Here is a 16,250-nt window from a genome sequence, read left to right as displayed (position 1 = left end):
CACCTGTGCCGCCCTGTAACAGTATTTCTGCTATAGGGAGGTCAGGAAGCGGTTACATAAGCGGTTTGTGTTACGGCACTGTGTCACTTTAACTGAAAATTGCGCGGTCATGCAACGCTGCACCAAAATTTCAATTTACATTTTGTTCCCCATGAATTGGGATTTCTTTTGGTGGTTTTTGATCACCTGTGCGTTTTCTATTTTTTGCGTTATAAAAAAAAGGCCGACAATTTTGAGGAAAAAACAATATTTTGGACTTTTTGCAATAATTAAAAGTCCAGTAAAAAAATTTAAAAATCAACTTTCGTCATAAATTTCGGCCAAAATTAATTCTGCGACATGTCTTTCCTGAAAAAAATCCCAATGCGTGTAAATTAATTGATTTACGTGAAAGTTATAGCGTCTACAAATGGCGGTATAGATACTGGATTTTTTTTTATACTAATAATAGTGGCAATCAACGACCTATGGTGGCAATCAGCGTCTTATGGCGGGACTGTGGCGGACATTTTGACACTGTGGGGGAACTGACTTGGGGTCACTGACATCCCCAGTGACACCACTACAGTGATCAGTGCAAAAAAAAAAACACTGACACTGTACTAATGACACTGGGGAGGAAGGGGTTAACTTCTGAAGACAATCAAAGGGTTAACTGTGTCAGGGGAGTGTTTTACTAGGGGGCGGGGTGTGTACCTCTCTGTTTCACACTGTCCCGGAAGTCTGTGACCAGCGATCCTGGAACAGTGTGCTGGAGAAGAGAAGGAGTCCAAGAACAGAACCTTGAGGGACTCCTACAGAAAGAAGGAGTGGAGAGGAGGAGACAGAGTTATAGGTAACACTAAAAGAGCACTGTGATAGGTAGAAGGAGAACCAGGAGAGAGCAGAGTCTCGGAGGCCAAGAGAGTGGAGTTTTTTTTGAGGAGGAGAGGATGGTCAACAGTATCAAAAGTCGCAGAGAGGTCAAGTAGTAAGAGTATGGACTAATGGCCATTGGTTTTAGCAGTTAGTAAATCATTAGTGAGTTTTAGTAGGGCCGTTTCAGTGGAGTGTAGTGAGCGAAAGCCAGACTGTAAAGGGTCAAGAAGGTTGTTGTCAGTGAGGTAGGAGCTCAGGCGATTGTATACTGAGCGTTCTAAGAGTTTAGAGGTAAACGGGAGCAGGGAGATGGGTCTTAAAGTGGAGTTCCACTCGACTCGACAAAAACTGTAGCTGCTGACTTTTAAAAAACAGCCACTTACCTGTCCCTCAGTCCCGTGGTGTGTCCCCCACAACTTGTTTCACCGACCACCCTGTATTCCAGGAGGCTGGCATCTTCAGTGTGGGCACCTGGCTGTGATAGCTTGCGGCTTCACAGCCAGGCTCCCACTGCACATGCGTGAGTAGCGCTGCACTTTGTGAATGGTCCTGTAGTTTTCTGGGACTTGTCACGTGTCCCAAAAGACTACAGGGTGGAAGGGAGGACATCTTCCGTTTCCGATCGCCTAGGCGATTGGACCGGAAGTGGGAGCAGGTACCCTTCAAATTTGGGTACCCGCTCCCCAAAGGTGGAGCAGGGGAGCAGTCCTTTAAAGCGGAACTTCCCCCTTTGGGTGGAGCTCCGCTTTAAGTTGTTCAGGTTGGTGGGGTCCAGGAGGGCTTTTTAAGTATGGGAGTAATGTGTGTATACTTTAGAGGGGAGGGGAAGGCACTGTTAGAGAGGGAGAGATTGAAGATGTGCGTGAAGGAGCATAGGATAGAAGAAGAGGATGACCGTAGTTTTTGTGAGGGAACAGGAACCAGGGGGCAGGTAGTGAGACAGACTTCTGAGAAAACCTTAGTGACCTCTTTGGTAGTAGCAAAGTTAAAAGAGGAAAGTGTCGAGGGAGGTTTAGTATAAGGTATACTAAGTGGGATGGATGTCTGTGCAGTGGAGATGCCCCTACGAATTGCATCAATCTTGTTTTTGAAATGATTTGCAATCTCATAAGCAGTGAGTGAGTTACTGGATGGAGCTTGAGATGGAGAAAGTAGAGAGTTAAAAGTAGAGAAGAGACAACGAGGACTGCATTACAAGCTAGTGAGCAGAGTGACACAGTAGGCTTGTTTGGCAGCATGTAGGGAGGAATTGTAGTTTAAGAAAGCAGATTTATGTAGAGTGAAAGCTTGCTGAGATTTGGTTTTACTCCCAATCGCTCCAGCGCATGACTATGTCGCTTAAGATTTCTGGTGTCGTCAGTCTGCCACGGTTGTAATGGTCGGAGCCTGATACTTCGTGTAGTTAGGAGCAAGTGAGTATAATATGGATGAAAGTGAAATGTTGTAGACAGCAATGGCCAGGTCAATGCAGGACAGGGGAGAGATTCTGTCAGAGGTGGACAGTTGCAGAGTGGAAAAGAGAAGGGTTTAAGTTGTGAAGGTTTCTGCGGGTAATTGTTTGCTGCTTGGAGGGATAGGTGTTTAAAGACGAGGACATTGTGAAGGTGATGAGATTATGATCAGAGAGAGGGTGTTTGTGAGGTTATAGGGAGTGCAACGATGAGCGAAAACAAGGTCCAATGTATTCCCATCAGAGTGAGTGGAGGACTGTGTCCATTGTGTTAAGACAAAAGATGAGGTTAGGTTGGAGAGTTGGGATGTAGCTGGGTTGTTCACATTAATGGGGATGGTAAAGTCTCCAAGAATGATAGAGGGTATTTCAGAGGAGGGAAAGTAGGGTAGCCAGGCAGAGAAGTCATCAAGAAAGCGAGACACCGGTCCAGGAAGCTGGTAGATCGCGGCAATACTCAGAGAAATGGGAGAAAACAGCCGAATGCAGTGAGTCTCGAAAGAAGAGAAGGAAAAAGAGGGAGGGTTACGAAGGACTTGAAAGGTGCTCAGTGGGGATAGAAGCAAACCAACTCCACCAGCTTGGTCTGGGTGAGTGGGTCCAGATAAGGCCTCCATATGAAAGTGCAGTGGGAAAAGAAGAATCTGATGCTTGAAGCCAGGTTTCTGTAATTGCTAGTAGGTTAAAAGGGAGCGGGAGACAAAAAGGTCATGGTCAGAGGTGAGCTTATTAGAAACAGCGTGCATTCCAGAGTGCACATGAAAAAGGGAGGGTGGTTTTTAGGAGCACGGGGATAGAGATTAAATAGAGTGGATTTCAGCTATTTCTGCAGGGAGGAGGGTGTCTGGTGTGGGGGTGAAATAGTGGAGGACCAGGGTTTGGGGAGATATCCCCAGAGATTAGGAGAAGAAGGGTGAGGAAAGTAAGGTGGGAGTGGGATGTATATGAGTGCACATGCCTTCCTCTCCTGGTGTTTGAGTCAGCAGGTGAGTAAAGTATGAGCAAGAGGTGGTGAGAGCAGTAGTAGGGAGATGGTAGCAGTGAGGGTGAGATGTATACGCTTTGGGGTGGAGCAGATTGGTAAAAAAAGGAGATTTTGGGAACACAAGATAGTAATATGAAGAGGAGTAGAGGAGGCATATTAAAAGGTACATAGATTGGGTATTAGACTTGTAGGAGATGTTTCCCAGGCTGTTTGCTTGCAGTCCATCCAGCATGCAGTAGAGTTCTTTGTTGTATCTTCCTGCTGCTTGAGTTATCCTGCTTTAGTTAAACTGCTGTCAATTTATCTGACCTTTTAACATCCATCCCCAATATTTGGGTCATCCTAATCACTGACTAGCAAAGCCATGACGTCTTCTGACTATTGATACTGATATTTAGTACTAGGTGCAGCATAAATAGAATTTTTATGAATTAAAACCTCCTAGATTGTAAGCTCTAACGAGCAGGGCCCTCTGTTTCCTCTTGTACCAAATTGTATTGTAACTGTAATGTCTACCTTCATTTTATAAAGTGCTGCACAAACTGTTGGCGCAATATAAATCCTGTATATACCATATACCAATACCATACTATTCTGTATAAAAACAGGTTCATTCTATATTAAGACATGTGGTATAGCGTACTGATAGAATCAACTGCACAGAAAAGCTGTATATTTTGTGGGTAAAGAATTACTTCAACAAATTATCTTGTTTCCTTAACCTCCAAATACATTTTTTACAGAAAGGTGCTGGCCTTCATCTGGATTTCTTCTGTATAGCTTTGCTGATTATAGTGATGTCATTTATGGGTCTTCCATGGTATGTCTCAGCTACTGTAATATCTCTTGCACATATGAACAGCCTAAAAATGGAAACGACGGTTTCTGCTCCAGGAGAACAACCAAAGTTTTTGGGCATCAGGTAAATGTTTATATTTGCAGTCTAAAGAAAGTATGTTATTTCTATACACTGATCAGCTACAACATTAGGACCACTGACAGGTAAAGTAAATAACATTTGAATATCACATGACAATGGCACAAATTGAGTGACCTTGACAAGGACCAAATTGTAATGACTAAATGACTGGGTCAGAGCATCTCCAAAACTGCTGCTCTTTTTGGATGCACCAAGTCTGCAGTGGTCACGACCTACCAAAAGTGGTCCAAGGAAGGAAAATTTGCGAACCAGAGAGAGGGTCATAGATGACCAAGGTTCATTGATGCATGTGGGGGAAGTGAAGACTGTCCTGCAAAGTCCGATCTAATAGAAGAGCTGCTGAAACTCAAATTGCTGAGAAAGTTAATGCAGGCTCAGAAAGGTGTCGAACACACAATGCATTGTACTTTGTTGCGTATGGAGCCCTAGATCAGTCAGGATGTCCATGCTAACTCATGTTCAGAGCCATAAGTGCATATAAGTAGGCACATGAACATCAGAACTTCATGATGGAGCACTGGAAGAATAAATTCAAGAATGGTTTGAGGGACACAGCAACGAATTTGAGGTGTTGACTTGGCCTCCAAACGTTCCAGATCTCAGTCTAATGGAGCATCTGTGGGATGTGCTGGAAAAAGAAGTCTGATCCCTGGAGGTCTAACCTCGCAACTTATAGGGTTAGTTGAATCCATGCCCTGATGGGTTATTGTGGGTGGTTATAATGCTATGGTTGATCAATGTATGACTAGCATATATTTATGTATACAAAAACATCAAAAACCTTGACATATGTAGTAAGGAGTTAAATACAGGTGTATCTTAAATGGAGATCACTGAATAGAAAAATATAACTATTGCAATGGTCTTGTATTTTATCCTTTTATATGCATGTTTTTTCAGGGAGCAAAGAGTAACTGGATTGGCAGTGTTCATTCTGACTGGAGCATCAGTTTTTCTTTCACCGGTTCTTAAGGTATTTTTGTACAGCAATGATACTTAGACAAAGAATAACGTTTGCACGTCAATGTGCATCTGTAAATCATGGCCCCAATCTAGTAAATGTTATCCAAACTGGGGCTTATTATGTGTAAACTGAGAGGAGCTTACCTGAAGTAACCTCCTCTACCCTAAAAGACAAATCAAGACACAATTGTGTGTGATTTCACCAAAAAAACAAAAATAAGAAAGTGAAAGTCACTAGTATAGTATATAATAGTATAGTATGGTATAGAATTAGTATATAATAGTATAGTATGGTATAGAATAACTAATAAAGGAAAGGTATATATAAAAATAGTACCCATCAATAGGGTACAACTCTATGGATAGGTAAAAAGCGGTTAATGGAACGGCATACGAGACCTACTGCTTTAAATATCAAAGTTTTATTTAGTTATAAAAATAGTATAAAGAGGATATATCACAAATTACTAAATAAAATACAAAATCACAGTGCTTGGTTCACCATAACACAGATCAAGTGCATTAAAACAATGTCACCTATTAAGATGAATGAACAGTGGTATATTTAGGTTTCGTGCTGCCCTAGGCAACACAAAAATTTGCTCCCCTCCCCATGGAGAGATCCTGACACCAACCAACACCTCCCTCCCCCACGAAGAGAGCCTGACATTTACCTACAACACCCAAACCCCCTTCCCACCCCCACCCAAGAGAGCCTTCCACTACCACCGCCCCCATACACTGGCAAATCCCATCCCCTCACTCCGGCAAGAGATAAAAACACTCACCTCCCAGCTCTGGACATCCCCAGGAACAAGAATCAGGCTCTACATACATAATCAAGCAGCCCTTCTCAGATCCCACCTAGTCCCCGTGCTGCATGTGTCCCTTCTTCCTTTCCTTCTTTCGGGACGGTGCTGCCCCCCTGAAAAATGCTGCTGTCCCCTGAAAATGCCGCCCTAGGCAAATGCCTTGTGGTAAATACACCGCTGCGTCCGAACATCCTGTAAGAAAATATATGTGTTGCAAGAACAAATGGATGCTTATAGACAATCTATCAAATGAAGTCTAGCTTGCAGTTCCAGGCATATATGTCCCAGGGCTTAATGGTAATGGTCAACTCTAACCATTAATGAATATGCCCTAAATTTTTCCATATAACAGTATTGATCCTGTATTGCTAAGCTGAGACTTGTAGTCCATCTATTATGTTACTCAGATAATTAGCAGTCTACAGTAATCTCTTCTGGCTCAGGGGAATGTTCTTTTCACTACGGATTTAAACTGCACAGCAGCAAACAGGAGTATAGGTTAATTACTTTTCAAATGTTTTTTCCTTTGTAAAACTATTCAGTAAAAACCAAAGTAAAACCAGCAATATCAATGAACAATGTTCCTTTGTATATACAGATAGAAATACCAAAACCACAAATTCTGCCACAACAATTGGCAGTTAAGACAAGACATAAATCGCTGCCAATTTGAGGTCAAGTATATCTCGCCTTGCCAACATAGAATATACAATGCAGAGCAGTACAAAAAGAGTAAAAAGAACAAAGGAAAGAGTAGAAAGGAAAATCCAGATGAGGGTCATTAAGGTACAGAGTTATTGGATTTGGGTCAGTGAGGAGAGCGTATATTGCAGAGGCCCGGCCCCTTGGAGAATCCCTATTCCTGCAGGAAAGTTCAAAGGCAGTGAGCAAAGATGACGCGTCCAATAAAGCGAGCTTTGAGCAGAGAAATGAGACAAACTGGTTGTATCTAAAGATTTCAGTAGTAGACATATGTAACTTGTCTTTAACCACTTGCCCTCCAGAGGATTTACCCCCCTAAATGACCAGGCCTCTTTTTGCTACTCGGCGCTGCACTAATTCAACTGATAATTCCACGGTCATACAATGCTGTACCCAAACGAAATTTTCATCATTTTTTTCACAGAAATAGAGCTTTCTTTTGGTGGCATTTGATCACCTGTGCCCTTTTTATTTTTCGCTCTATTAACAAAAAAAGACCAAAAGTTTTGCAGAAAAACATATTCTGCTACATGTTTTTGGTAAAAAAAAATCCAAATAAGTGTATATTGATTGCTTTGTGTGAAAGTTATAGCGTCTACAAACTATGGTATAGATAATGCAATTTACGCCATTTTTTTGGTATACAGCGCTGCACTAGTTTTACTGACAATTGCGCGGTCATGCAATACGGTACATAAAATAAATTTATGTCCTTTTGTTCACACAAATAGAGCTTTCTTTTGGTGGTATTTGATCACCTGTGCGCTTTTTATTTTTAGCGCTATGAACAAAAACTTTTTGAGAATTTTTTTTTTCTAAACAATATTTTCTCATTTCTGTCATAGAAAAAATCCAAAAAAACTAAAATTTCATCATAAATTTAGGCCAAAATGTATTCTGCTACATGTTTTTGGTTAAAAAAAATCCCAGTAAGTGTATGTAGATGCTATAACTTTAACACAAAGCAATCAATAAACTATGGTATAGATAATGGAATTTACACAGCATTTACTTTCTGACTGCCCATCACAGTTCTTGAGGTGCTAAAATGCCAGAATAGTACAAACACCCCTAAATGACCCCTTTTCTGAAAGTAGACACCCTAAGCTATCTGCTGAAAGGCATATCGAGTCCATGGAAGATTTATTTTTTTTTCCACAAGTTTCTGGAAAATGACAAAACATTTTATTTTATTTTTCACACAAAGTTGTAACAAATGATATACTGTATTTCTCGCACAAGCCATGGGTATATGTGGAATTACACCCCAAAATACATTCTGCTACTATTACCCTGTATGGGGATACCACATGTGTGAGACGTTTTGGAAGCCTAGCCATATACAGGAACCTGAAATCTAATGACCACTTTGAAAGCCTGAAGGTGCGTAACTTCCTCATTTCACTTCCTCACTACCTATCACAGTTTCGGAGGCCCTGACATGCCAGGATAGCATCAAACCCCCCGAAATGACCTCTTTTTGGAAAGTAGACACCCCAAGGAATTTAAAAAGAGGCATGGAGAGTATTTTGCAGATATAATTTTTTTCTCATAAGGTTTTGAAATATAAAAAAAGAAAAGAAAAAAATATGTTTTTGTTTTTTTTTCTTCATTTTCCAAAAACTTGTGGCAACAAACGAGATCTGAAAAATACTCACCATGCTTCTTGTCAAATTCCTTGGGGCATCTACTTTCCAAAAAGGGGTCATTTGGGGGGGGGGGGTTGGTGCTATCCTGGCATTTCAGGGCCTCCGAAACTGTGATAGGTAGTCAGGAAATGTATTGAGGAAATAAAGCCCTTTAAAAGCCTGAAGGTGCTTATTTGATTTTGGGGTCCTGTACTTGCTAGACTGCCAAAACGTCTCCCACATGTGGTAACCATACTTGGGAGAAGTAGCAGAATGTATATTGGGGAGTAATGTCAGATATACCCATGGCATGTGTGAGCAATAAGTCATTTAAGTGAGAATTTTGTGTGGGGGGAAAAAAATTTTTTTCTGTCATTTTCCAAAACTTTGGTTAAAAAAATAAATTCTTCTATTAATTCAACATGCCTCTCAGCATATAGTTTGATGTGTCTACATGCAAGGTGCAACCGCTGTTTACACACCGGTACAGGCACTGTCAACACTCGCGCACACAGGTGTGCGCACGCTCTGGGGGGGGGGGGGCGAGGGTGATTTTATTTTTTTTTAAATTTAATATTTAGATTTTTTTTATTATGTTTACACTGTCCCTTTTTTTCATTTTTCTTTTTTTTATCGCTTTCAATGCTATCACAGGGAATGCAAATATCCCCTATAACTACAATGGGCATTGTCATATATTCTTTTTTGAGAAATCTGTGGTCTATCAAACTCTAGATATCTCCTCTGCCCTTACATTATATAATCAGACCAAGATCGGTGTGATCAGATGCTTTCCCAATTTACAAATAGCGCTGTATGAAATTGGTCCTATACCATGTGATCAGCTGTGTACAATAAGGACACAGTCTTAAGTGTAAACAAAAGCCACATGGTGCGGCTTCCACCTCCTTCTCCTCACACGGAGTTGTCTGTGAGAGGAGAAGGAGCAAAGAAGAGGTAGTAGCAAACTGCCCTCCACCTCAGTGACACCTGATCGCCCCCAGAAGTGGCCCTGATTGCCCACAAGTGGCCCTGATCGCCCACAAGTGGCCCAGCAGTGTCCCTGATTGTCAGTGTCCCTGATCGTCACATAGTGGCCCAGCAGTGTTCCTGATCGCCACAGTGTCCCTGATTGTCGCAGTGTTCCTGATCGCCACACAAGTGGCCCAGCAGTGTCCCTGATCGCCACAGTGGCCAAGCAGTGTCCCTGATCACCACTCAAGTGGTCCAGCAGTGTCCCTGATCACCACAGTGCCCTTGATTGCCACACAAGTTGCCCAGCAGTGTCCCTGATCACCGCACAAGTGGTCCAGCAGTGTCCCTGATCACCGCAGTGTCCCTGATTGCCGCAGTTGCCCAGCAGTGTCCCTGATCACCACACAAGTGGCCCAGCAGTGTCCCTGATCACCGCAGTGTCCCTGATTGCCGCAGTGGCCCAGCAGTGGCCCTGATCACCACACAAGTGGCCCAGCAGTGTCCCTGATCACCGCATTGGCCCAGCAGTGTTCCTGATCACCACACAAGTGCCATAGCAGTGTCCCTGATCACCGGACAAGTGGTCCAGCAGTGCCTCTGATCACCGTAGTGGTCCAGCAGTGTTTCTGATTGCCACACAAGGGGCCCAGCAGTGTCCTGATCATCGCAGTGGCCCTGATCGCCACACAAGTGCTCCTGCAGTGTCCCTGATCGCCGCAGTGGCCCAGCAGTGTCCCTGATCACCGCAGTGTCTCTGATTGCCGCACAAGTGGTCCAGCAGTGTCCCTAATCACCGCAGTGTCCTTGATTGCCGCAGTGGCCCAGCAGTGGCCCTGATCGCTGCACAAGTGGTCCAGCAGTGGACCTGATCGCCACAGTGTCCTTGATTGCCCCAGTGGCCCAGCAGTGGCCCTGATCGCCACACAAGTGGCCCAGCAGTGTCCCTGATCACCGCAGTGGCCTAGCAGTGTCCCTGATCACCACACAAGTGGCCCAGCAGTGTACCTGATCACCGTAGTGGCCCAGCAGTATCCCTGATCGCCGCACAAGTGGTCCAGCAGTGTCCCTGATCACCGCATTGGCCCAGCAGTGTTCCTGATCACCACACAAGTGGCCAGTAGTGTCCCTGATCGCCAGACAAGTGGTCCAGCAGTGTCCCTGATCACCGCAGTGGCCCAGCAGTGTTTCTGATCGCCGCACAAGTGGCCCAGCAGTGTCCTGATCATCGCAGTGGCCCAGCAGTGTCCCTGATCGCTGCACAAGTGGTCCAGCAGTGTCCCTGATCGCCACAGTGTCCTTGATTGCCCCAGTGGCCCAGCAGTGGCCCTGATCGCCACACAAGTGGCCCAGCAGTGTCCCTGATCACCGCAGTGGCCCAGCAGTGGCCCTGATCACCACACAAGTGGCCCAGCAGTGTACCTGATCACCGCAGTGGCCCAGCAGTATCCCTGATCGCCGCACAAGTGGTCCAGCAGTGTCCCTGATCACCATACAGTGGCCCAGTGGTCCTGATCACCTTACAGTGTCCCTGTTCATACAGTGTCCCTGTTCTCCGCCACACCAGTGGATCCTGTTCACTGCCATCGTCTGTGAGGAGAGAGATCCAGTACAGCTAACTGTGAGTAATTTTCAGCCTTTGCACACAGTTTACACACACTCACAAAACATTGCCTGCCAGCTCATGGTATCTCTGCTCTTTGCCCAACAGTGACTAGTGTGAACCAACTGCAGCCAGATATCTGTCCCTCACTGCAACACCATCATCCTGATCACTGCCATACCAGTGGGTCCTGATCAGTGTCAAAAATATGGCCAAAAGATCAAATACAACCGAGGAGGCATTTCAAATTCTGAGTATGACAGATGAGAGTGACGGAAAACTCTCACTGTCAAACTCAGATTCTGTATATGAACCAGTACACAGCAGCTGCCCACTCTCTGAATCAGAAGAAGGTGTTCCAACAAAAAGAATGAGGAACTCTGACATGGCTAGTACCAGCACTGTAAGTGCAAGTTCTAGTACTCGGGTGTCACGTCAGCCACCAAGGATTAGGGCCCATACTTCTGTCCCAGATGCTCTTTTAAACCCTGTGTGGCTACCTTCAGGATCAGGAGCACCTATAATTACCCCATTCATAGCCCAACCAGGCATTCAGGCAGAAACCCCAAATTTTACAGCCATTGATTATTTCCATTTATTTTTTAATGAAGATTTTTTTGAATTCAGTTGTGCACCAATGCAATATTTTCGCCCAGCAATTTATCACCCAAAATTCCAACTCCTGTTATGCTCAAACATTTGAGTGGAAATGCCTCACAGTTGAAGAATTTAAAGTGTTTCTTGGCCTTACATTTAATATGGGACTAACAAAAGAAAATGAACTGCATGCTTATTGGTCGACAAATCCCATTCAACACATGCCGCTCTTTTCTGCCACTATATCCAGGACCCGCTATAAAACAATTATGCACTTTCTACATTTCAACGTTAATTCCCTGTGCCCCCCCAGAGATCACCCCGAGTATGACAAACTTTATAAAATTTGGCCACTAATCAATTATTTCAACCAAAAATTTTCAGAAATATATTGTCCTGAAAAAAACATCTGTGTCGATGAATCCCTAATCCATTTCACTGGGAGGCTGATCATAAAACCGAAAAACATTTCAAGTAAATAGCCCAGATACGGGGTGAAGATGAACAAACTCTGCGAAAGGGCCAAAGGGTATGTGTACAAGTTCTGTATCTACGAAGGAAAGGACAGTCAGCTAGAGCCCCCTGAATGCCCAGCCTATATGGGGAGTAGTGGAAAAGTTGTCTGGGACCTGGTATACCCCCTCTTCAATCAGGGGTACCACCTTTACAAGCACAATTTTTACACAAGCCTGCCCCTTTTCCGCCACCTTTATCTCAAGTACACTGTAGCCTGTGGCACAGTTCGACCCAATCGGAAGGGCTTTCCACAACAATTGGTTGCCACCAGGCTAAACGGGGGAGTCAGCTAGCTTGAGAAATGAAGAGATCCTGGCCCTTAAGAGACAAACGGGATGTGTATGTCCTTTCATCTATCCATAACAGCAGCTCATTGGAAATTCTAGGAAGTCGTGGTCCCATCCGAAAACCCCAATGCATACACGAATACAACCTGTTCATGGGGGGAGTGGATTTAAATGATCAAATGTTACAGCCCTACATACCCAACAGAAGATCAATCTACTGGTATAAAAAAGTATCCTTCTACCTTTTCCATATGGCCCTGTACAATTCATACATCGTTTTCCAGAAGTCCACACAAAGACATGTCACCTTCTTACAATATCAGGAAGAGATTATCACATCCCTCATCTATCAAGGAAGACCCATACCTGAACAAATTCAGTCTGATTCAGTGAGCCGATTGCATGAAAGACATTTCCCCGATATCGTCCCCCTACTGAAACAGACCGCAATCCTCAAAAGAGATGTCGGGTATGCTCCAAACATAGAATTCGATCTGACACCCGATACTACTGTCCCCAGTGTCCTTCAAAGCCTGGTCTCTGTATAGAAGAGTGCTTCCGTATCTACCATACCGCACTACATTATTAGTGAAGTACGGTGAAGATATATCTCTTTGTCCTCTGTCTGCTATTTCCCTGCCACATTTCTGCCTGTTGCTTGACTTCATTCTCCTGCCTTCCATCTGAATTGACCTCGGCCTGTTTATTGACCATGCCTCTGCTTGCTGCCTGAACTGACCTCGGCCTGTTAACCGACCATGCCTCTGCCTGCCTCCTGGACTGATCTTTTGCCCTCCCACTTTAGTAGTGGGATTCAAGACAACACAGGGGTCTCACCTATATGAGGGGATCCAGAGTAGTGTTTCCGAGCAGAGAAAACTTTTTTGTTTTCTTTGGGTTTTTTAATTCCCGGATCAGGGTCTGGAGACCAGAGGCTTCTTGGTGAATGAACATAGTGCTATGAGAACAGCCACGTACTAGTAGGTTAAGCTTTTAGGAACAGGCTGTAGGTGAAGCTACACTATGCTTTATTGATATATAATGTTTTAATGTTTGCTAATTTTTGTGATACACAGGTTGCAATGACCATTAATCAGTCCAAACACTGAAAATGTCTTGCACATGTGGTATCCCCATACTCAGGAAAAGTAGCAGAATGTGTTTTGATGTGTTATTCTAAGAATGCCTATGCAGTGTGTTAGAAATATGTTATTATTGGTAACATTGCATTAAAAAAAATAACTACATTTTTTTCCACATTTTCTAAAAATCTGTGTAAAAAATTAAGTCTTCAGAAGACTTTGCTGCTCCAGGACCTCCAAAATTGTGATATGTAGTCAATAAATTGGATGTGTGATTTTTGCCCTTAGTATGCCTAACGATGCTTATTGGATGTGGGGCCCCTCTCTTTGCCTAGGCTGTGAAAAAGTCTTGCACGTGTGGTATCGTTATACTCAGGAAGAGTTAGAGAATGTGTTTTGGGGTGTAATTTTAAGTATGCCTATGCAGTGTATTAGAAATATCTCATAGATTGACAACTTTGCGTAGAAAAAAATACATTTTCATTTTCTTTTAACATATTCCAAAAACGTTTGGCAAAAAATGAAGTCTTCAGAAGACTCCCCATGCCTCCTAAAACATACCTTGGGGTGTTTGCTTTCCAAAATGGGGTCATTTTGTGGATAATTCCATTGTCCTGATGCTCCAGGACCTCCAAATTTGCATTAAAAAAAATATATTTTCATTTTCTTTTCACATTTTCCAAAAACTTATGGCAAAAAATGAAGTCTTCAGAGAACTCCCCATGCCTCTTAAAACATACTTTGGGGAGTTTGCTTTCCAAAATGGGGTCATTTTGTGGGTAATTCCATTGTCCTGATGCTCCATGACCTCCAAAACGGCAATAGATAGTCAAGAAATTAGATGTGTAATTTTTGTCCCTAGAACTCCAAAAGGTGCTTATTGGATGTGGAGCCCCTCTATGTGGCCAGACTGTGAAAAAGTCTCACGCACTTGATATCGCCATATTCAGCAGGAGTTAAAGAATGCATTTTGAGGTGTAATTTTAGGTATGCCTATGCCGTGTAATAGAAATATCTCATAGATTGACAACTTTGCATAAAAAAAAATACAATTTATTTTTCTTTTCACATTTTCCAAAAACGTGGCAAAAAATGAAGTCTTCAGAGGACTCCCCATACCTCTTAAAACATACCTTGAGGTGCTTGCTTTCTAAAATGGGGTCATTTTGTGGGTAATTCAATTGTCCTGGTGCTCCAGGACCTCCAAAACTGTGATAGACAGTCAAGAAATTAGATGTGTAATTTCTGCCCCTAGAACGCCTAAGGGTGCTTATTGGATGTGGGGCTCTTCTATGTGGTTAGACTGTGAAAAAATTTTACAAATGTGGTATTGCCATACTCAGGAAGAGTAGCAGAATGTGTTTTGGGGTGTAATTGCAAGTATGCCTATGCCGTGTGAGAGAAAGAACTTGTTAAATAACAAGTTTGTGGGGAAAAACAAAATTTTTGTTTACTTTCATCATTTCCTTCAAAAATTGGCAAAAAATGACAACTTCAAAAAACTCCCCATGCCTCTCATTAAATACCTCAGACTGTCTACTTTCCAAAAAAAGGTTATTGGGGGGTATTTGTACTGTCCTGGCATTTTAGGGCCCCAAGAAACTATATAGGTAGTCCGTACATCAGGATTGATACATTTTCAAATACTGTATATATAGCGTGGTCTGTGGACTCTATAACTTTCACAAAGACTAAATAATACACACTGATTTGGATTATGTCTACCAAAAAAATGTAGCACAATGGATTTTGGCCTAAATTTATGAAGAAAGTATATTTATTTGCAAAATTTTGTATCAAATACTAAGAAAAACATGTTTTTTTTTCATAATTTTCAGTTTTTTTTAATTTTTCTAGCAAAAAATAAAAACCCCAGTGATGATTAAATACCACCAAATTAAAGCTCTATTTGTTTGAAAAAAATGATAATTTCATTTAGATACAGTGTCGTATGCCTGAGTAATTGTCATTCACAATGTGAAAGCGCTGAAAGCTGAAAATTGGCCTGGACAAGAAGGGGGTGAAAGTGTCCGGACATGAAGTGGTTAATGCGAGTTGCCTGATATCTTACACCCCTAGATTACGTCTACCCGAGAGCAGAAAGCGATACATCTTTCGCTATATCTACCCGTCACAGGTAGATATGTCATATCTGATATCTAGACATTCAGCAGATGATTCTCCATATTATCTTACCAGTGGATAGGATGCTCCATGTACCTATGGAAGATTATTGACCATGGTATAAACGTGGGAGGAATTTGGTCATAGCAGAGTTCCCTGCCTAAACACCCTCCCCAAATGAGGCGATTGGTTCTCTGCTTTAAGGAGACACCCTGCTGGTGTACTAGAAAATAGGCGGTCAGGCCTGAGAGAGATATGTTGAAGAATTCTCCCTTTTTAACATCAGGAACCAACTTGGGAGAACGGTACCCTTTTGTTCAGGACCTGGATCTGCTTAAACCAAGGCTGACAGCAAGTATTCTACCTCTCTAAACTTCTTTCTGTTATCTCTCTGTTGTGGTATTGCTCTCTGTATTTACATATATATATATATATATATATATATATAGGCTACATCTTTTTCTGTATATATTTTATTGCACCATTTTGACCTTTTTAGTAATAAATCCTATTATCTGAAAAGTGTTGCACTGTTTCTAAAGCTCTTTAATGCAAACTAAGAATCCCTGTCTCTGAAGAGCGCTACTGTGTGTTTTAAAACTTCTGCATACATCTGCCTGCGGTGACAGTGTGTATCCAGATGCTTATTCAAACATCATAGCGTTACTGCTAAGACTGATGAGTTTCTTCCTTCTCTGTACAAAAAGGTGGTGGTGGCAGTGTGAAGGGTT

The 16,250-nt window shown here is 42.7% G+C and overlaps 1 protein-coding gene across 1 annotated transcript in view; it reads left to right on the top strand.

Moving 5' to 3' along the window:
* Positions 1–16,041, top strand: part of LOC149455100 (electrogenic sodium bicarbonate cotransporter 1-like) — a 619,577-nt gene extending 603,536 nt beyond the window's left edge. The window contains exons 17-19 of the mRNA XM_089686634.1: positions 4,037–4,215; positions 5,134–5,206; positions 15,806–16,041. Coding sequence (XP_089542760.1) covers positions 4,037–4,215; positions 5,134–5,206; positions 15,806–15,868 — 315 coding nt within the window. The 3' untranslated portion in view covers positions 15,869–16,041. The remainder of the gene's footprint in view (positions 1–4,036; positions 4,216–5,133; positions 5,207–15,805) is intronic.
* The last annotated feature ends 209 nt before the right edge of the window (positions 16,042–16,250 follow it).

This window comes from Staurois parvus, unplaced genomic scaffold (genome assembly GCF_062004578.1).
Source record: "Staurois parvus isolate SC_StPar_1 unplaced genomic scaffold, SC_StPar_1.0 ptg000403l, whole genome shotgun sequence".
Lineage (NCBI taxonomy): Eukaryota > Metazoa > Chordata > Amphibia > Anura > Ranidae > Staurois > Staurois parvus.
The sequence above is the reverse complement of the archived record's forward strand: the minus strand, read 5'-3'. Positions and strand labels throughout refer to the sequence as shown.